General features: G+C 43.2%; 1 protein-coding gene across 1 annotated transcript in view; it reads right to left on the bottom strand.

Moving 5' to 3' along the window:
• Nucleotides 1-15,552, bottom strand: part of MYO1H (myosin IH) — a 43,067-nt gene extending 27,515 nt beyond the window's left edge. Inside the window, exons 1-11 of the mRNA XM_069497090.1 lie at nt 15,397-15,552; nt 12,936-13,051; nt 11,246-11,444; nt 10,278-10,358; nt 7,859-8,038; nt 4,619-4,717; nt 3,538-3,651; nt 3,148-3,219; nt 2,331-2,450; nt 522-589; nt 86-191 (exon numbers count right to left, since the gene is read on the bottom strand). Coding sequence (XP_069353191.1) covers nt 86-191; nt 522-589; nt 2,331-2,450; nt 3,148-3,219; nt 3,538-3,651; nt 4,619-4,717; nt 7,859-8,038; nt 10,278-10,358; nt 11,246-11,444; nt 12,936-13,051; nt 15,397-15,522 — 1,281 coding nt within the window. The 5' untranslated portion in view covers nt 15,523-15,552. The remainder of the gene's footprint in view (nt 1-85; nt 192-521; nt 590-2,330; nt 2,451-3,147; nt 3,220-3,537; nt 3,652-4,618; nt 4,718-7,858; nt 8,039-10,277; nt 10,359-11,245; nt 11,445-12,935; nt 13,052-15,396) is intronic.
• Between the last annotated feature and the right edge of the window lie 7,122 nt (nt 15,553-22,674).

Genomic DNA, 22,674 nt, shown 5'->3' with positions numbered 1-22,674 from the left:
AAACTCTTTAATAAAATATTAATATTTCAAGTAAATGTCTTTAGCCTGATCAAGACATCAAATGAGAAAACATTAGAATGTTTACCTCTATACCTTCCATTTCATATTCTGCCTGTTCTGCTTTGAGGGTCCTCTCTATTAACAGTTGCTGGAGTTTCTCGTTGCAGTAATTTATACAGAACTGTTCAAAACTAGAAATGCAAAAGACTTAAGTAACTAAAGTTATACACACAGATAAATTTTATTTACTTATATTTAAGAATGCCTTTTAAAAAAGAAAAAGCAAAGTCCTTATACGTAAAATGATATACTAAACAGATCAGAAGAGTCAAATTCAAATATGTTTGCATTTTTTTATGGTTATTCTACTTCCAGGGCAGTCTGTGACTTTGGGGCTATGCAAATCTGGAGAATTTCTGGGGACGGGAAAACCGATTCCAATAACCTTAGCCGTGGCTTAAACCTTGACTGAAACTTTAAAAGGGGGCAAAAGACAGGTAGGTGATTAAGACGAAACTCACCCATTCTTGTCGAAGACTTCAAACCCATAGATATCCAGCAACCCAATCACGGTTTTCCTGGTGAAATCCTAGTCAAAATGACACACGCCCTTTATGGTTAGGTCTATCACTGGGTGACAGGCAAAATCCTGTAGCTGTCCCCTGAACGGGGTCTTGGCTACAAAGTGCATGCCTTCTCTCTCTCTTCAACAACTCCCAGAAGCACCTCTAAGTGGGAATAATCCTCCCAGCCCACTCCTGGGTTTGCAGCCTGCCGGGATCTCATCGTGGCCTTCACACCCATCACCTGAGCATGAGCCCCTTCCCCTCTGATGCTCTACCTCCTTCAGCTGTCAGCCCCCCAAGCCCACGCTGGATCCAAAAGGAAAAAGGAAACAGACCTATAGACAGCCAAGGAGATGCCAAGCCAGGTGAGAGCACAGGTGCTATGGGTATCATTTTACAGAGGACCACGGGCTGTCAGGCCAGGATGGCGTTTTAAAGATAATATACTTTTCTTTAAAGGAACAGTTTATTTTATTTTATTTTTTTATTTTATTTTATTTTTTTTTTGAGACAGAGTCTCGCTCTGTTGCCCGGGCTAGAGTGAGTGCCGTGGCGTCAGTCTAGCTCACAGCAACCTCAGACTCCTGGGCTTAAGCGATCCTACTGCCTCAGCCTCCCGAGTAGCTGGGACTACAGGCATGTGCCACCATGCCCGGCTAATTTTTTGTATATATATATTTTAGTTGGCCAGATAATTTCTTTCTATTTTTAGTAGAGACGGGGGTCTCACTCTTGCTCAGGCTGGTCTCGAACTCCTGACCTCGAGCGATCCACCCGCCTCGGCCTCCCAGAGTGCTAGGATTACAGGCGTGAGCCACCGCGCCCGGCCTAAAGGAACAGTTTAATATTCTGCATGAGTGTACTGTATTGCGGTCTCCCAAATCCATCTTGGGTACCCTACCTCCATGAGTTTTGCCACATCCACGGACCCCATGCCCTAGTATCATTTCTTTCTTTGCTAGCTCTGAATCAATCCCCTTTTAATTTAAATAATGAATGAATAATTAAAATTAATTAAATAATTTAAATGTATTTAAATAATTAAAAGGGAACACGACCTAAGTGAGTTTGAAGGGCTAGTTGTGTGTGTGTGTGTATGTGTGTGTGTGTGTATGTGTGTGTGTGTGTGTGTGTGTATATATATATATATTTATTTATTTAATTTTATTTATTTATTTATTTGAGACAGGGTCTCGCTTTGTCACCCAGAGAGAACACAGTGGTGCCATCATAGCTCACTGCAGCCTCAAGCTCCTGGGCTCAAGCAATCCTCCCGGTCAGTCTCCTAAGTAGCTGGGACTACAGGTGTGCACCACAACGCCCAGCTAATTTTTCTATTTTTTGTAGAGATGGGGGGAGCGGTCTCGCTCTTGCTCAGGCTGGTCTCGAACTCCCGGCCTCAAGCAATGCCCCCGTCTTGGCCTCCCAAAGTACTAGGATTACAGGCTTGAGCCATCGTGCCTGGCTAATATGTTTTTTTCTTACACACATGAAAATATACTACTGCTAAAATAAAACAGTTTCTGTGTACACTTGAAGCCATCTGGCCTACAAGCGCTGTGTGTGCCACACTTTGGGACCTGCTGAGAAAGTCATTTGGCACACCTTCCCGCATGCAGACACCGGAAATGGGAATGTGCAGACACTGTCCCCTGCCCGTGAGGAGCTCACAGTCCATTCTCACAAATTCTTGAAAGAAACCATGAAGATTATAAAACGTCACCCCATGAGTGACAGCAAGTCATCTAAAATGTGTTGACCAACCTTGTTCACCAGGGAGGAGTTGATTTTGTTGACCAGCCATGTAAAAGTCCGTCCATAAACGGCCTTGGCCATGGCATCTCTTGCATAGACAGAAAGTGCTAGCGTCAGCGGGCATATCACCTGAAAAGAATGACGAGGTGTAGCATCATAGATGTAAAAGAAGCACCTGAGTTTTCAAACCAGTCTTCAGTGACGAGCAGCAAAGGATGCCTGCCGGGGCAGGACGCCACTCCTGCGTGCTCTGGTTTGCACAGCGGCTATTTCTTGAGTCACCCACCGTTCTGGGCATCGTGCGGGGCGGCTGAGACACAGCCGTGAGCAAGACACACAGTGCTGGCCGTGGTGGGCTCACGGTTGGGCTGGGGGTAGGGGGCGGGGAGGGATGGAGTGACAGTGGAGGAATCGCACAAGGAAGAGTCACGTTGCAAGTTGAGAGTGACGAGCGCTACAAGGAGATACAGAGGGCGCTTTGAGGTAGAGGTGGGATGATCAGAGAAGGCTCCTTGAGGAAGTGATCCTGGGGACTGAAGGATGAAGAGGAGTTAACTAGATGAAGCGAAGGGAACAGTGTTCCAGCAGAAGGAACAGCATGTGCAAAGACCCCATGGAGGGAGGACATGGGAGTACGAGGCACAGAGGGCTGGCACCGGCGTGGTGGGGGGAAGGATGAGGCAGGAGATCCTGGCAGGAGCTGGACCACGCAGGGCCTGGGGAGCTGGGCTCAAGGGTTTGGCTTCCCCCAGGGCCACCGCCCTGCTGTTATCAGGGGGAGGCGGCCGCGGCCGGGAGGTGCATTTCCACCTGGGGCCATTTTTACCTCCTCAGTTTTGGCTTCAATCTTTCTGTGGGTGAGAGCTTCCAGAAGGTCGGACGGGTGGACCCCCAGGAGCTGAATAAAAAGAATCCAAAGTGCCATTCGGTGACTGGGTTTTACTTGCTAATTTATAAAGAGCTGACGGAGTGTCCAGGCCCAGGGTCGTCTACCCTGACGGATCATCGTGCTTTAGTGCAAGACAGACTGCATTAGGTCTCTCAACCAGCTGGCTCTTCCCCCAGCCCCCTTGGTGAGCTCTGTAAACCTCCTGACCAGTAGCAGCTGCAAGAACATGGGGTCAGCCCTCTGGGCCTGACTGTGGGCACCCAGCTGCCCGGCTCCCCTCCCCCACCCCGGCCCCGCCCTCTGTCCCCTACGAAAGAGGGACATCACCTTGGCGATCCACTTGATCTCGTGGGTGTCCGGGATGGTGGCACAGCCTTGGTCATCTTCTTCAAAACCAATATTCCCCAGGTGTAGGACACTGGCGATGATTCCAAAGAGATTCTGGGAACATGGGAAGTGGTGAGGACAGAGGACCAGGAGGACAGGGAGAGAGAATGGTGGCCACCTAATGGATGCATGTCACCAGCAGAGACGCCCCAAAACGAAAACACTCCCTCTCCCGGATTCCAGACCTGAGCTCACAGAACCAAACCCTCCTCCTCTCCCAGAACTCAGCTTATCCACTTCGGATTTTAAGGGCAGGGGCTAAAGAGCCCCAGAGGAAGGCAGGGAAGATGCCTCATTCAATATCCAGCACTTTCCAGATGAAAGACCACTTTCATCTTCACATAACAACAAAAAAATATGTAAATTGATTTTTCGTAAAATAAACCACTTTTATAAAATAATGTATAAAGTAGTTTAGAAAATAAACCCATTTAATTTTCAAATGTCATGGTCTCAGGGTTTTTTTTTTTAAACTACATTCTATCTTACCTTGAAAATGTGGCAAAAAAAAAAAAAACAACTACATTCTAGTCCTTGAAAGATTAATAGTTTCAATCAAAATGCAAAAAAGAACAAAAAAGATGTAAAAACAAAGTAGGCATAAATCCCACAATTTGCTCCAGTTGGTGCCAAAACATAAGCTTAAATAAATGAGAATCCTGTAATTCTATGAGATCTAAATTGTTGAGATTGGACTTCATTTAGGGGAGGAAGAACATCACCTTCTTACACACAACATCAGGAAAATTCAGGGTTGCCGGCTCCAAAGCGCCCGTTCACACTTGCATTTCAAATAAGCAGTGAGTAATTTCTGAGTTTAAGTTTGTCCACATGCAATATTTGGGACATGCTTATAACAAAAATAAACCTCTTTGTTGTTTATCTGCAATTGATATGGAACGAGGCAGCCTGTATTTTTATTTGCTGAATCTGGCGACCCTACTGTGCGAACACCAAGGAACCAGGATTGTTTCCTCAATCCCAGGCAGAACTAGCAGTTCCGTCCCCAGAGCCCCCATACCTCAAGGTCACCTTCAGTAAAATCAATGACAGAAAAGGCATTGGAAACAGTTTTCCAGTCGTTCTTGTCATTAATAGACGACTCTTTGGCACAATGACCCTGTTGGTGGAAAATTGGATCACTTAACAGCATTTTTATAAGGACAGTTAATTAGGTACACATCTATTCCTCTCTATGAAGATGCAGAAGCTGGTTCTATAAGGCACGGAATTTTTTAAAAAGTAGCTTTTACTGTAATTGTCTAGCGCATCATGCTTTGCCAACTACTACTTTTTTCAAATTTATGTGGAATTTTATTTTAAAATCTCCATTCTGGGAAAACTCTCAAAGGTACATGTTAGCTGTGTATCTTTCTGTATGAGTTTTTAAACATAATTTTTCTTGTCATTTTTGCTAAATACACTGAAGCTGTTTGTCTCAATACATATCTGCTGAAACACGCAGGCAAATTACAGTGCTTCAATTCCGAAAACAATCTTGACTCACTTAGAAATCTCCAGAAAACACTTCATTGCAGGACCAGATGGAAAGAAATTCTCACTCAAGGAAATAAAAGTTTGGCATTTAGAGAAACACAGATTGTATGGAAATGATCGCCAGCAGAGATATGAAAAGACTTTTCCCACTAGCTCTAGAAGTTGTCTGTTAAATAAGTAACAGATTGACCAATTTAAAGAGAAAACATTCTAGACAAGTGTTTTTTTAAATACACCTTAAAAGATTTCTTTGTGGCTTGGGGAAATCAGAGGTGTCAACCCATGAAAACATTCACTAGTGAACTGGCTAAGCATAAAATTTGCAACCTTATAAACATCCCTTCCTGCACAAAAACACACACAACACAAAGATATCCCTTCCCCCCCCACACACAAAAATACCTTTTCCCACACAAAAACATCCAGCAACATCTGTTCCTGCCCTGCCAAGGGGAGGGTCTGCACAAGTCACTCCCCCCTGAATCCCTGTTGGTTTGGAAGCAGTGCAAATATACCACAAAGTGAAACCATGAGTTCGCCAAAGTTATGAGAGATCATGAAATTGATAAAAATAATAATGGCAAATTGCTAGAACCATTTCCAAGGCTCCTGGGGGCATAAGGATCTGGCTGAATTTATGTGGCCAGAAAAAATCTACAAGAATAAAGATGTGGCCGGGCGAGGTGGCTCACGCCTGTAATCCTAGCACTCTGGGAGGCCGAGGCGGGAGGATTGCTCGAGGTCAGGAGTTCGAGACCAGCCTGAGCAAGAGCGAGACCCCGTCTCTACTAAAAATAAAAAGAAATTATCTGGTCAACTAAAGTATATGCAGAAAAAATTAGCCGGGCATGGTGGCACATGCCTGTAGTCCCAGCTACTCGGGAGGCTGAGGCAGGAGGATCGCTTAAGCCCAGGAGTTTGAGGTTGCTGTGAGCTAGACTGACACCACGGCACTCACTCTAGCCTGGGCAACAAAGCGAAACTCTGTCTCAAAAAAAAAAGAATAATAATAAAAAAAAAAGAATAAAGATGTGTCTTATTTGAGTGATGGTTATACTAAAAGCCCAGACTTTACTACTACACAATATATCCACATAACAAAACTGCACTGTGCCCCTTAAATTCACACACAAACAAATAAAGACACGTCACGTGAGCCTAGGAGTTCAAGGCTGCAGTGAGCTATGATCATGTCACTACACCCTAGCCTGGACAACAGAGCAAGACCCTCTCTCAATAAAAAAAGAAAAAAAAAAAAAAAGACATGACATATCCCAAAAGAGAATGATTGATTGGATTATCAAAGGGTTAGAGATGTCCTTGGGCAAATGAAAGAAGCCCTCAAATATTTTTACAAATCGACCCTCTCTGATCATGCTGTGATAATCTAAACATGATGCGACCATACAGCTTTGTTGGAAAAATTAGTCCCTCAAAAAGTAAGAAATAAAATTTGATTTATTGTTTGTTCTAAGAATTAATTCAGAGTTTAAGTATAAAATGAGATAATAGCTGGGCGAGGTGGTTGATGCCTGTAATCCTAGCACCCTGGGAGGCCGAGGTGGGAGGATTGATTGAGGTCAGGAGTTCAAGACCAGCCTGAGCAAGAGTGAGACCTCGTCTCTACTAAAAATAGAAAAAATTAGCTGGGCATGGTGGCACGTGCCTGTAGTCCCAGCTACTCGGGAGGCTGAGGCAGGAGGATTGCTTGAGCCCAGGAGGTTGAGGTTGCAGCGAGCTATGATGACACCACGGAACTGTGGCCTGGGCAACAGAGCGAGACTCTGTCTCAATCAATCAATAAAAAGAGATTATGAGACTTTTTATTAAAATTTTTTTGAGATTCTTTTATCTCCATTATTTAGATTCATTTTTCAAAGTGAGCTTCAGTCAAGCCTTCTTTTCTTCCACCATTTCTAGGAAGAGTTGGTCCCCCTTTTACGAGATTCACTTTAGAAGACTTTGTTCTCTCTCTCTCTCTCTCTCTCTCTCGAACGTCCTCCCAACCTGCGCTGTGCAAGGTGACCTGAGCTCAAAGCCAGATCCGGTGAGAAGAGAAAAATAAAAAAAATCTTGGGGCCAAAAAGGTGCTAGTGACATCAAATATTGATAAGAACCACACAATCCGGGCATTCAATAAACCTAGTGGAGGGTGCAGAAAAACCAACGCTGCAAAGTTAAATTCTGACAGTCAATTTTCTAACACTAGACGCTGCTTATAGAAATGGAATGGCCTGAACCGTTTCTGTTAAGGCGGTGTGTTCATTGGCAGCTGACAGTTCTCAAGATGGGAGGCAGGAAGGTGGGAAAGGGTCATTTCAAAAGTAGTTTGAAAGCACAATGAGGTATCATAGGTTATGAACATAGACGAACAGACAGTTTCTATTAATTCACATGTAGACCAGCAATGCTCACCTTGGCTGTGCATTAAATCGCTAGAAGACCCTTTAAAACAACTCTGATGCTGGCGTCTCAGCCTAGACCAACTAAATCTGAATCTCTGGAGGGCAGGGCCCAGGCATTTGTGGTTTTAGGGGACTCCCTGAGTGATTCTAGTCTCAGCCAGGGCATTGGATACTTTGCCAAGATGACATAGCTATGAGGAGATGGATTAGCTTGCTCGTGGGAAGAGTTATGAAATCAGCTGGTAGGATACATCTCAGAATGGCAACAGAAAGTTCTCGAACATCCTACTGCAGCCCCCACAAACGCCCCTGATTCCCTCCTCCAAAGGGTCACCCAGCCAGGTGCTGATCCCGCCCACCTGTGAGAGGTATTTATACAGCCGGGGGTCTCGCTCGAGTCCCAGCTGAGCAAGGCGCTCCTCTTCGCCGCCCGCTAGCAGCTGGTAGAAGATGTGGAAGTTCCGCTCCCCCTGGTTTTGATAGACGACTCGGGACTTTTCTATCAAGTAACTGATGATATGCCCACCCACGGGAACGCCCTTCAAAACAGAACAAAAAATGCAGCAATGACAAACGACCAAGCCACCGCTCTCCTCCCAGTAGCTTCTGATGAACAGAAGTGCTTAATTTGAGTGAAGTCCAAGCTATCAATCTGCTCTGATTCGTGTTTTCCGGGTTCTGTTTAAAAAGATGTTTGCCTACCCCAAGGTCATGAAGATATTTTCTATGTTTTTGCCTAGAAGCATGATTGTTTTACCAATTAGGACTATGATCCATCGTTATTTAATTGTAAGTATGGAGTATGGTCAAAGGTCTTTATATTGGTATCCATTTGACCAGCACCATTTATTTATTGGAAAGAGAGTCTTAACCCTACTGAATCTCAGTGGTGTTTCTGTCATACGTCAGGTAACTGTGTACGTGGGGGTCTTTCTGGACTCTATTCTAGTCCATTGGCTTTGTTATCTATCCTTGTGTCAATATCACACTGTTTAATTATTATTTTTAATATATCCAATAAATGATTTTTATTCCAGAACATATATAGAATTCTTGCAAATCTATAAAAAAAAAAAACAAAAAACAGACAAGCCAATTAAAAATAGGCAAAAGACTTGAATGAAAAAGAAGACCTTTAATTGGCCAGGAAGCAAAACCTCATTAATTATCAGGGAGATATTAATACAAACTTAAATCACAGTGAAAAATCACTCTGCCCCACCAGAATGTCTAAAATTAAAAGGACTAACAATACACATGTTGGCAAGGGTGGGCAGCAACCAGAACTGTCATTCTTTACCCTAACATTGCTGGTAAGAACCCAACAATGCCACTTCTGGGTCTCTACCCAACATCAACTAGCACTTGTATCTACTAAAAGGCACAACCAAGCGTGTTCCGATAGTCCCAAATTGCAAACAACCCAAATGTCCATCAACAGGAGAACAAATAAATTGTGATGTAGTCAGAGAATCAAAAAATGCACAAACACCACATGCAACGACATGGATGAATCTCACAGATACAATGTTGCTGGGAAGAAGCCAGACACAAAATAGAACGTTCTATATCGTTCCATTTATATGAAGTTCAGTGACCAGCAAAACAAATCTGGGATTCTAAAGGTCAGAACAGTGGGCCAGGGGAAGCAGGACAGTGTTGGAAAAGGACAGAAAAACCTCTGGATGCTAGAAATTTCTACATCTCGATCTGAGTAGTGGCTACGCAGGTGAATGTGTATGTAAAAATTCACTGGGCTGTCCTTATGTTTCATGGCCTTTTCAGGATGTGTTGAACTTAAATAAAAGTTTTAAAGTCTACATAGTGGTTACATTTCTTTCCAAGTCTATTCATGCTCCACCAGAGGTCCACAGACCAGCCGCTGGGAAACGCTGAGCCTCATCTGTCCCCGTCACTGCACTCAGTGCTCAGATACCTACTGCCTTCTGGTCTGTCACTTTACCACATATGCCCTTGAGGACTTTGTCTACCCTTCCCTCTTGCATGAGCCCCATTTAAGTTCTATGTACAACGCAACCACACTCATTCATTTACATATCCTCTGCGGCTGCGTAGGATGGCAGAGTTGAGTAGTTGCAATTGTTCGGCTGTAGGGCCCACAAAGCCTAAACTATTTGCTCTCTGGCCCTATCTGAAAAAGTTTGCTGACTCTTGCCACTGAAGTAGGCATGCCTAAACAATATACCGTTTACTTGTGACTTGTTCTCAAGCTTTCTAAAAATGGTATCACACGGGCACCCGGTATATTCCCAAGACCCGCTCATCCACGTTAGGTGTTGCTGTAGTTCATTGGCTCTCACTGTGGTATAGCAGCTCATTTGTGAACATACCACAGTTGAACTAGTCATTCTCCTACTGAGGGACATTGAGTTCTCTGCAGACGTGTTGGTGTATTCGCTAATTTGCCATCACAAGCAGTTCTGCTGTCGACCTGCTTGCACACCTGCAGGGGTGTCTCTGGGAGTGGGCTGCACCTTAGGTTACGTGCTTTCAACTCCCCAAAATAGTACCATAATCATTGCGGCAACCTACTGTTTCCCAAATGGGTTCCACCAAGGTACGCTCCACCGGCAATGTGTAAGCATTCCTAATGATCCGTGTCTTCCTCAACATCTGGTGCTATCAGACTTCTTAATTTCTGGATTTTTTAACTGTTGAGCCAATACACGCCCTTCCTTCCTTAAGGGGCCTTGGGTTGGATTCCATCACTGGCGAAAGAAGGGACCCCGTGAACCGGTAATAGGAACTTCAGTGTACCTGAAAGTCAAACTGTATGTCCATGTATTTTCCAAATCTGCTGGAGTTGTCATTCCGGAGTGTTTTGGCATTTCCAAAAGCCTTGGAATACAAAGTGTCATTCACTGTCATTTAAGCTCATCACGCTCGTCAAATTTCTGACCCCAAATTACATCCTTATTATGCAAATGGAGGAGAGAGGGAGGAGCCAGGGAGGAAAGCCATAGTTTATCTTCTCAGAAGGAATCACTAACTATGGAGAATTTAATGCCAAATGCTAAATTTGGACCCAGGGAAAAGAAGGGAAAAATATCTTCTCCCTAGAATCCAATCTAGGAATATATTAGACATGGCCCCGGGGGAGGTCCAGAGGACCCCAGGCCCTTGCTGTTCTAGAAGGCACAGTTGACAGCCCCCATCACCAGACCCCTTCTTATATCAAATTGTTTAGCTCAAAGTGTCGACTGGGAAAAGTCCTTCAACCACAAACATCTTCTTTTACAGAAAGGGCCACAAAAACACAGGAGAAAACAACTTGTTCAGTATCGGCCAGCAAATCAGTGAATTGTAATAGTAGAAACAATAATAACCAAAATGATTTTGATCATAAGAAAAATCTTAAAAAATAATAAAAGTATTATTTTAGTGCTCACTAATTCTGCAGTGTGCCTTTTGTGCATTCATTTCATTTAATCTTTAAAACCTCCTAAGAAGCAGGGACTATGAGCAGACCCATTCTACAGATGGGAAAACCGGCTCTGGGATTTGGAGGGACTTGCTGAAGCTTGCTGGTGCTTGGCCATGCTGGAATTAGTATCCAAGCCTGCCAGACTTACTTCCAGGTCACACCCTGAACCTGACACTCCCAGTGAGACCCCTCTTCTTAACAGTGACCTGCCCGTTTTGACTGACACGCCCAGGCAGAGGATTCTTCTTACCCAGTGACCCTCCCTGGAACTGCCCGCTGTTGGTCCTCAGAGATCGCTTACCTCCAGCACTGGATTGGAGAGCAGCAGTCTGTCTCGGGCTACTTGTAGTGACTGGGTCATCGGGCAGGTCACGGCAAAATACTGGAGAATCTTCTTGGAGGCCTCCGTTTTCCCTGCCCCGCTCTCTCCAGAAATGAGGATGAAGTGGTTACTTAGTTCGGAGCACATCATGCGGTAAGCGTTGTCAGCTATGGCATAGCTGGAGAAGAAGCCAGACAGAAACAAAAAAAAAATTTTTTTTTCTGAGACAGGGTCTCGCTCTGTCGCCCAGGTTAGAGTGCAGTGGCGTCATCATAGCTCACTACAACCCCAAACTCCTGGGCTCAAGCGATCCTCCTGTCTCAGCCTCCCGAGTAGCTGGGACTACAGGTGTGTGCCACCATGCCCGGCTAATTTTTCTATTTTTTGTAGAGATGGGGTCTCACTCTTGCTCAGGCTGGTCTTGAACTCCTGGCCTCAAGCAATCCTCCTGCCTCGGCCTCCCAAAGTGCTAGGATTACAGGTGTGTAAGCCACTATGCCTGGCCACAAATTGGTTTTAATGCTACTTCCCTTGGCTCTGACACCCAGCAGAGAAGGACAAAACACCCCACCTCCAGGAAGCTACATCCAGACTGTGGTACAAGGACACTGGGCCAGACAGATATCAAACTCCTACTGTGACCCCCTGACTGATCAAATATAAAGTGTACTAGATATCAAAACTCAAATAGTAGAACAGTTCAAGTGAAGAATTTGAGCAGTAATAAAAATATTTTTCAAAATTTACATTTATTTTTTAAAATCCACCAACATTTCTTCTAAGAATAAGCCAGATACTAAATTACAGCCCCAAGAGACATTCCATTAACTGTAGGTGGAAATAACATTTTGTCTAAATATCAAATAATTCAATAAATATAATATGATCTCATGTTTTCTCTTTCCCTCAAAACCTAGAGTACTAAGCATGCAATGGTAGGAAACCAAAGAGATTAAAAAACTTCTGGGATATCTTTAGGACAAGAGGTATTAATAAAATTATTATAAGGGCTTCATCTCCAAGATCAGAAACAAAAGCATGAAAGTCTCCCAAGAGTATATAATCTTTGCGCGTGGCAGAGTTTGAAAGCTATTTCAGCTTTCAAAATACCATGATGATGCAGAAAGGTTTATAAATGTCTTAGGAAGTAGAATAGCTAAGTCACCAAGATAAATAAAGGGAGAACCCATATCTTAGCCCAGAAGTCAACCAAGGAGGAGAACTGGGAAATTCAGCAAAGCTTGAGTCATGTAGACTGGGCAGGAAATTGCTCATCTTAAGCTTCTGCAGCCCTGGTAAGTTTCCATCAATGGGTGGTCTCAGGGGCTGCCATGATACTCAGACACCAGTAGATGGCACTATAGCGACCCCTTTCCCAGAGGAGACACCTCTCTAGCCATACTTCGCCTCAGTGACACAAAGATTCCACCTCTTGTCCTAGTTAAGCTGAGAGTCCATAGACGTACAGTTTTCTACTGCTCTGAAAGACATTTCACGAGAAGGCAAGAGCTTAAGTTCAGAACCTCATGAACGTGCATCAAAAGATTTGGATGGATGGGTGGATGCACGATGGGAAGGAGGGAGAGGAGGTGGGAAGAAGAAAAAGAGAAAGGAAGGGGGGGGAAAATAGAAAAATACTACTAGTGGTGACCCCGTGGATGCTACTTACACATGTGGTGGCAGCTCAAAGAAATTGACCCCTTGGTAAAGTTCCATCTGGCTCACGGTGTAGATTCCCAGCTCCTGGTATGGATTCACGGACACAAGGAGGGTCCCAATGTACGTCTGGAGAAATGGACCAGAGAACAAGTGAGGAATTCCGGGGCGCAAAAGAAGCTCTGACTTGGGTGGGGCAAAGGCAGTATATGTAACCTAAACCTTGGTACCCCCGTAATATGCTGAAATAAAAATAAATAAATAAACAAATAAATAAAAAACACACAATGATCCCCATGCATTCATTCAGTGCTGAGGATGTAACATGATGAATCAGGCTGTGCTGGAAGCTTCCACAGGGGACAGGGGGAGGGAAGACAAACCACCAAAGAATCAAGACAGCTTCAGTGAGAGACAGCGTTAAGAAAGGGGTACGTAGGGTAATGAGGGCGCAGTTGACTAAGGCGGGCCATGTTAGCTAGCGGGCACAGGGAAGGCTTCTTTAAAAGGAGGGGACATCTGAGCCGAGACTTGGCCAAGTGTGACAGGCTGGCTGCACGGGAGGCCAGTGTGGCCGAAGCCCGTGAGTGAGGGAAGAATGGAAAATGGTAAGAGACAATGGCCAAGAGGAAGCAGGTTCAGATCACACAGGCCCTGGGGCGGCCGCAAGAAAATGGGGTTTTATTCCAAATGCAACAATGGCAGAGACACTGTCCTCCCCTTACTGAAATGAAATACCTGCCCTGAACTGGGACACGAATGGATGGCTTTAAGAGAGGAAGGAGCACGGTGATCTGATTTATGTTTCACAAAGGTCTCTCTGGCCACTGAGTGACAGCAGGGTGAGTATACCTACCAGCCTTCGAAAACTGGGCAAAATACTCCCACTACTGGCAAATATTTCCCTACATTTCAACATTACAGTCTATTCATATTCAAGTGTTTCAAGTACTCATATTTGTAATATAATCACTAACCTAAGACTTCCTGGAGTATAATTATGAATAAACAAAGACCTCCAAACTCTCATATAGCAAAAATAAATATTTGGGCCCCTTTGAAAATACATCTGGTATTTTCAGATTCTGAGTTTGTTGTTGTTTCAAATACAGGACACACTAAAGCCTGCTTTAAGATTATGCTAATATCGTTCTCACTAATGTTTCCAATTTCCAGGACAAAAATCAAACAGAGAAACTGGAACAGAGAAGAGTATTTTGATTAAAATTCTGCATTGCTTCAATCAGGAGAAATCTGGTCTTCCAGGCTGAAAGATAGTTTCTGAAATTTATCAGTTCCAATCAGAAACATTTCACTTAATTTTGAAGATCTTATCATCCCATCTGTACTTCTCCATATCATGCTATTTCTCCTTTGCTCACACAGAAAATTAGTTTTTTTTTTCTATTTCTACAATTAAGGGTGATAATTTTGAAAGTTAGGCAGGATATAAACTCTTAGAAACACCCTGTTTATTTCTTCTGGTAACCTTGGTTTCAACATATAAGTCACAGTCACCATTACCAATAAAACAGCTATATGACAAATATTTTTAAACTGCTTCTGATTGTCTAATTTACTCTTAGCAGAGCAAATACAATCTCAAAAAAAAAAAAAATGAATAATTTTAATAACACCCCGTGACACACACAGAGACGCTAGAAGTTTACCCTAGAGGATACAACTGAAAATTGACCAATCAAATCAGGATGTGGTGATAAATGGACACTTTAGTAAAAACTGGCTACTATTAGTGGCGACAAGATCAACCTGAGAAGTGTTTGGTAAACATTTATGGGATGTGGTTGCGGACCTCTCTTATCTGTGCCAGCTTGGCATCGCTCCCCTTCTTCCCCTAGAGTCCTTGGAGGAACACTCTTTGCCTCTCCGTCCACAGGGCAATCGCCCCCAGGGGCAGGCCTGGGAACCCAGCCTGGCCAATCAGAAGAGTCCTCATTTCTAGCCATGGGGATTGGTTCTGAGATAGGCACACCCCCCAGGATGGGCCAATCAGAGCCGAGCAACGTCAGCACTGGGATATTTACTAGACCTGCTCGCTTCTCAGTATCAACACCAAGCTGATGAAACGTCAGCCTGGATCACAGGGCAGCCATCTCGTCACCCTGCAAAGAGAGGCTGCCTGAGAAGGGAATTGATGCAAAAGAAAGCAGAGGAGAGAAGGAGAAAGAGTCCTCAAGACATCACCCAGACACCTAAATCTATTCCTGGACTCAAGTTACGTATGTCAACCGATCCCGTTTTTTGTGGTTTAGGCCAGTTGAAGTTGGGTCTCTGTCTCTGGCAGCCACAAAAGCCTTAGCTCAAAGGATCAAAATTGCACCTGATGGAGGTCCCTTGCCACCTCCCTTTAAAGGCTAACCGAATAGAGTGACACTGTGCACAGTCATCAAGGCTGAGAAGGCAGGAAGGGAACGACCACTCCAGGAAAACAGCTGAGAAATGGGTCAAGTTACGTATATGAGGTTCTCGCTGAAACGCTTGCGAAGGTTGTCCACAAAAGCGGATTCGCTGGTGTACGCGTCCAACAGCACAAAATCCTGCACCCCGACCTTGTCCCGGGCAGTCAGCGTCCCCTCCATGTGCAAACGAATGTGCTTCCTCCTCACTTCTTCTTTCTACGGGAAACAGAACATTCCTTAGCAGCTCATTTATTCGGTAACATCTATCACACGTCTAATGCGCGTGGAAATAAAATGCTAAACCCTGGGATAGTAGAGAGTCAGGCTTAAATGATGCTGTCTTCATTCAGAGTTTACAATCCGGTTAGGGATACAAGATGATAAAAATGAGAGCATATATGACTATAAAGCAACAGCAGCTAACAGGAACCGAGCATTTATTGTGTCTGGTGCTATTTGAAATGCTTGATTTTTATTTTCTCATGTAATCCGGATGCTGACTCTCTGAAGTAAGCGTTATTATCATACCCATACTACAGATGCGGAAACTGAGGCACATGGATGTCATAAACCGTGCCCAAGATCCGCCAAAGGGCAGAGTCAGAATATGAATCTAGACGGCCTGACTCAGAGGTCACTCTCCTGACTACGATGCACTCAGTAAGTGTTAATTGTCTAAACTCTGGGTAATTCCAAGGTGAGTGATGAGGATTTTGGGTCAGAAAGGGAATTTCTTGTTACAGAGGAGTATTCGAGAAAGGACAAACTTGGGTGTCCCTCCCCAAGGCTGGGCTTTAGAGCTCCCTGGAGAAGGTGTGGTCGCAGCTCACCGGGGGGCAGAGAATCTCACCGGGTTCCTATGGCCAGAGCTGTTTCATGGTCACCAGGCACAGGCACTGCTGGGACAGGGGCCGTGCAGGGCCAAAGGAATCAACCCTCCAGGGCTCAGGCAGGCTGAGGCCAGATGGCAATTGTGCTTCTGGAGTGGCCTGGAGTGTGTGATTGCAAAATGGTCACCAGGCTCGCGGTCAGAGCTGTGAGGTCACCGGGGTACTGTACTCTGGGTACACAGTTAGGGCATGTCCCACCCATGGATCACTGTGCCCCAGATTGTACAGCCAGAAAAACAAGAAAAAGCAAAACATAGCGAAGGGAAGCAGGAAGAGTAGCCTCCTGCAGTCGCAATCTTACTCTGGCGCCCTGCAGTGACAAAAATTAACAGCGCGCTCACTTCAAGGAGAAATGCTAAGAAGTCCGGTTCGCTGCACAGCAGGTGCGGCAGGGTGAATTCAGACCTGAGAGGCCAGACATTGAAAACTAGCACATATGGATATGCAGAGACCCTAGAATAGCAAAACAAACAAACAAACAAACAAACAAAAAAACCAAAACAAACAAATAAACAAAAAACCTTGCAAAAGAAACACACAGCTAGAGGACTCACACTTCTTAACTTTAAGCAATCCAGACTGTGGATCAATCCATTTTTGGCAAAGATACTACAACAATTCAGTGAAGAAATGGAAAATCTTTTCAACCAATGGTTCAGGAACAACTAGATAGCCATAAGGAAAAAAAATTGCATTCCAATCCCTATCTTATGCTACATACACATATATATGTATATTTTAAGCTCAAGGTGGATCTTAGACCTAAATGTAAATGTAAAATCTGTAAAGCTACTTGGAAGAAAGCAAGGGATTATCTTTGTAACCAGAGAAAGACAAAGATTTCTTAGGACACAGAAAGAAATAGTGATAAAAGGAAAAAAAATAAGAAACTAGACTTCATCAAATACAAAACTTCTTATCAGAAGACACTGTTAAGAAAATGAATAATTGAAGCACAGATTGGAGGAAAATATTCACAAAATATATAGCTACAGAGAATCTGTATCGGGAATAAAAGGCACCTACAGCCCAATAATACAAAGAAAACCCCAATAATAATTGAGCCAGAGACTTGAATAGACACTTCACAAAGGAAGACAAATGGTCAAGACGCACATAGAAAATCTCCCAACATCATTAGTCATCAGAGAAATGGAAATTATTATAAAACCACAAGGTGCCACCAGAATAGTTAAAATGAAAAATATTGACAACCCCAAACACTGGTGAGGATGTGGAGTGGACAGAATTCTCTCACATTTCTAGGAGGAATGACAAGGGATCCGATCACTTTGGGGAAAGATCTGGCAGTTTCTAATGAAGTTAACCATGCCTTTATCCTTTGATCGAGCAATGCCATTCCTCAGTATTTACACAAGAGAGATGTAAACATATGTCCACCCAAAGACGTGAACATGAAATTCAACGCATGCTCAGCTTTATTCAGAATGGCCCCAAACTGGAAACAATCCAAATAGCCATCAACTGCAGAATGGCTGGGGTACATCTGTACAATAGAATGAGCACAGCCGTAAACGAGAAAGAATGGGTGTGCGCAAGAGCATGGATGACTCTCGCAGACATTATGCAGAGTGAAAGAACCCAGACACAAAAGAGTACATCCCGTATGATTCCATTTATGTGGCATTCTAGGACAAGCAAAACTAATCCACAGTGAAAACTCAGAACAATTGTTGCCTGGTTGGGTAGTCATCAGGCAAAGGACATTTTTGGAGTGACAGAAACGTTCTATATCTTGATAGGTCTGTGAGTTACACGGTGTATCTGTTTGTTAAAATCTTGTGTATTTCGCCCCACGTGTGTTTTATTTTTAAAAAAGAATCATAAAAAAATAATTGAGTGGGAAAGGGGTGGAGAGTGGCTGGAAGTATAAAGGAAAACAGAATGGCAAGATGTTAGTTGTTGAAGCTAGGTGGTGGGTATGGAGGATTTATTTATTTATGTATATAAATATGCATAATATTATCGATGCACAATGGATGTACCTCATTTTGGGGTACCTGTAAACATTCATATAATTTCTAAAGAGTAAATCAGCATACTTGAGATATTCATCACCTTAAATATTTGTCTTTTCTTTATACTAGAACCAAATTCTTCCCTTCTAGCTATTTTGAAATATACAACAGATTACTGTAAACTATAGTCATCCTACTGATCTATCAAACACTAGGTCTTATTTTGTCTATGAAGTCATATATTTGTACCCATTCATCAACTTCTCTTCAGAGGGATGTCTCTTATACTATCTTGTTTACTTTGTATGAATTTGAAATTTTCCATAATAAAAAGTTAAAAAACCAGAATGGCCACCAGATGTCGCCCTACACCAGCCAAATGAGGCTAAAAGATTCACCAGCAACCTAAGGTTGAAAACAATGCATTTAGATCAAACGATATTTTCATGATTCCAAATATTCTTATTTTAAAGTTTGGGGTTTTTGTTTTTTTTTTTAAATAAGAGAAGCAATATAGCATAACGATTAGCACAAGGACTTTGGAGCATGAGCCTGTCCAGGTTCAAATCCCATCTCTGTCCCTTCCTGGCAGTACAACCTTGGGAGAGTCTCATAATCTCTCTAAGTTCCAAATGTCTGTTTCATCTCTGTAAAATGCAATAATCACGATACCTACCTCATAGGGTCGTTGGTTTGAGCAGAACCGAGCAAAACACGTGGAACTGTGCCAGGCACAATGTAAGTTTTGGGTGTACTTGCTTCTGTCGTTGTCAGTATGAATAATATGATTATTAGAAATGGGAACACAGTAAAGGCAAAAATCCGATTCACAGTCAATGAGCGCCTATTACATTGGGGGGTGGGCTGGGGTCTGAGATAACGTCTGGGGCTGCACCCGCAAATACTGCTGCAGGTGGAGGATGTGGAAATGAACCAAGCTTCTCTCTCAGCCTGGTCCTTGGGATGAGAGGGTGCTGTGCTTAGGGGGATGAGTCTGCAGCCAGCCCAGGAGCGCGTGTGACTTGCAGCCCAAAGAGATTTGGCAAAACCTCATAGATTAAGAAACATGACAATGATTTTTAACTTGCAAAAGTCAAAGCTCACTCCATCTGCTTCAGACTGGAGTTTTGTGAGTCGCAATATTTCAGTTCTAATGCCTGGATTCCTTTTATCTAACTCATTTCCAGATATGTTTTAAAGGGCATGGGAAAACTAGAGTGTCCCCATGAGATTGACATGGATGATCAAAAGGATGAATATCGGGACATAAAAGAAAGGTAATCAAGAAATTGCAGTGGTTCCTCCTTGACCAAAAAGACGATCAAGAGACTTATCCAGAAGAGAATATTAAATCCAGAAATGATTAAATAAGAGGGAGGAAACTAAAGAGAGATTCAATTATACCTAAGAAAATCAAATTACATCAAATTAAGTTACACCTAAGGAAAAAAACTTCATCTTTGGGGTAATAAATGGAGCAGAGATCACAGGTCCCAGCAGGGACAGTGACTGCCTCAGGCTGCCAGGTGACAGCAACTGGGTTAGAATGGCCATCTAAGGTGTGTAGCTACTGCCTGGCTCCAGCTGGCTGACACCAGCCATGAATAAAGGACCTTTGTGATCAAACCTTTCTGTTATATTATTTAAGACAAGTCAGAAATTTGGAATTCTGTGTGAAGTCCTGTGGCGCATGTTTAGCCTTGTGAGACACTAGTTTAGTATCTCTGCAGCAGATACTAAAAACTAAAGCAAGCCACTCTTTGTCTTGCGTAGTTCAGACATGTCACGTATCCAAAGGCAAGGGTTCGAGCAGATGCCCCCACCAGGGTCATTATTTTGGATATATTATATACCCAGTGATGATCTGACCCCATATCTTCTACATAATCTAATGCTTGACCCAGCATTTGGCCAGGGACAGGGGACAACAGGGAGGACACAACGTGTGTAAAGATGTGAGATGCTATGGTAGAGACGGAAATGCCTGCCAGTTACTCCATGGCCAGGTCCCCCTGCAGTTAGGGGGAGTCACTTGACTACTTCTGGCCAACTGGTTGTAACTAGAAGTGACATTTGTGCAAGACCCTTCCAGTGGGTGATTAGGACTCTTTCAAAGCTGTCATGACTGAGATTTTCTCTTGTTGAATAGATGAGTCACAAAATCAAAACAGCCTGGATACCTGAGACATCACATGGAAGAGAGATGTCCTGAAGAGTCATTGAGACCCACAGTAGTCTTTGTCTAAACAAGAAGTAAACTCTTGTTATGGTAAACTTCTGAACTTGGGGGCTGTTTGTTATGAGAGCTGAAGGCTGCTTACCCTGACTAGTACAGATGCAGAACAGAGCGTTTCCACTGGGAGGACAGCAGTTTGAATGTGAGTCACAGTTCTTGCAGGTCAAATTCAGCCAACTATTTTGACTACTGGCCTAAAGCTCTGGAAGAATAGAAACCCTAAAGCTCTAGAAGAAGAGAAGAAGGTATTTTTTTTTAAGGGGAGAAGAGGGTGGGTGGATAAGAAGTCCTGGAGCTGTAGTTTTTGAATTTTATTTGAAGCTTCAGAATGCTTTGTTCAAGAGAAATGTTGTAAGAAACCTCGAAATATAAAATTGAGGGAAGCAGAGCCCTTCTAATTGAAGTAGGGGGTGAGAGTCTCACTGGGTTGCACCGTGGAAATGTGGAAGGGGGTCTGGGGCGCCCCTGGGGCAGAGGAGAGTTTGCAAACCGCTGCATGGACCCTGGATCTCTGTCCCCAAAGCATTGTCATTTGAGTACTTTCTTTACATTTATGACATATCTGTGTACCACCAGTACTATTTTTTTACTTTATCTTTTCCTTTAAATATATTTTTCCCATAAATATATATAGTTAAATATTTTATTATGAAAAATTTTCATACACAAAACTAACAAAAGTACAACAAATCCAATGTACCCATTACCTAGGTTCTACAGATAGGAACGTGTGGCCTCTCCCATCTCAGCTCTGTTCTGCCGCTCCCCCACACTAGATTATTTCGAGGAAAATCACAAACATCCTATCACTTTATCTATAAATATTTCAGTATGCATCTCTCAAAGATAAGAACTCGTTAAAATTGTGTATGCACATAGATATAGCTATATTTAATCACAACACAATTATCATACATAAAGAACATTACAATATTACAATAATTCCTTAACATTACCATACCCAGCCAATGTCCAAATTCCTCTAATGATCTGACATGATATCTTTTACAGTTGGTTTACTCAAATCAGGATCAGAACAAGGTCCACACATTGCACTTAGCCAATGTGTCTCTCAAGTCTCTTTTGTTCTATAGGTTCCAACTCCCTTCCTTTCTTGCCGTTTATTTGTGGAGGAAACTGGGCAATTTGTCCTGTAGAATTTCCCACATACTGGATTTTGCTGATTGCATTCTTATGGGCTCATTTAACACGTTCCTCTTTCTCCTCTGTTGCCTGAAAACTGGTCATTTGATTTAGAGGCCCGATCAGATCCAAGGCTGATTTGTTTTGGCAAAAAGACTTCATAAGCAGGTGTTGTGTACTTTTAACAGGAGACACATGAGGGCTGACTGCCTTTTCAGGATGTGAGTGCTCTCTGGTGCACACTGCCTAAATCCACATTTACTTTCCACCCCCCAACTTTTTTAAAAGACAAGGTCTCGTTTTGTCACCTAGGCTGGAGTACAGTGACATCATCATAGCTCACTGTAACCTCAAACTCCTGGGCTCAAACGATCCTCCTGCCTTGGCCTCCCAAAGTGCTAGGATTACAGGCATGAGCCACCATACGTGATCTAAATTTACATTTTTTTAGGAGTTTGCAAAATAATGATATTCCAGTTCTATCACTCCTTCCTCATTTACTAGCTAGGACCTTTCTATAAAGAGAAACTTCCCTTATTAACCATTTGGTTGCTCTGTGCTGGGGTTTGTAAAAGAAAGGCAGGATAAATGTTTACTTTGCCAGTTTTCAGAAAAATGAGTTGGTTCCATAGCATCTTCCAAAGGTAACAATGAGTTTTTAATATCATTACAAATCCATGGGTTTAAATGTATTTGATGTGGTCCATTCCATGACAATTATCCTTAATGATGCTCAATTTATCCCATTTTTTGGCCTGTGGGAAGCTATTAAGCAGGCGCTTATGTCCTTTTGACGTGGCTTTAATAGGTTCTTTGCTTATCAGGATGCCAAGTTGCTTCAGACCTATCTTAGATATTTTCAACCCAGACCTTGAATCTGCGGTTTCTCCAATGAGCTCTAGATTCTTCCAGCGGGAGGACAGCAGATACCACAATCAGACACTAGGGGTGCTCATTGCCACTGGGCTGGTCATTGTTGCTAGGCCTTTTCAATAGAGAGTGCAAGAAAGTATTTTTAAAATAAAATATATCATGAGTTTATTGTGATTCTCAATTTAATACAGAACTAAGGGGTTTGTACCTA

The sequence above is a fragment of the Eulemur rufifrons genome, chromosome 21 (assembly GCF_041146395.1).
Source record: "Eulemur rufifrons isolate Redbay chromosome 21, OSU_ERuf_1, whole genome shotgun sequence".
NCBI classification, from domain to species: Eukaryota; Metazoa; Chordata; class Mammalia; order Primates; family Lemuridae; genus Eulemur; species Eulemur rufifrons.
The sequence above is the reverse complement of the archived record's forward strand: the minus strand, read 5'-3'. Positions and strand labels throughout refer to the sequence as shown.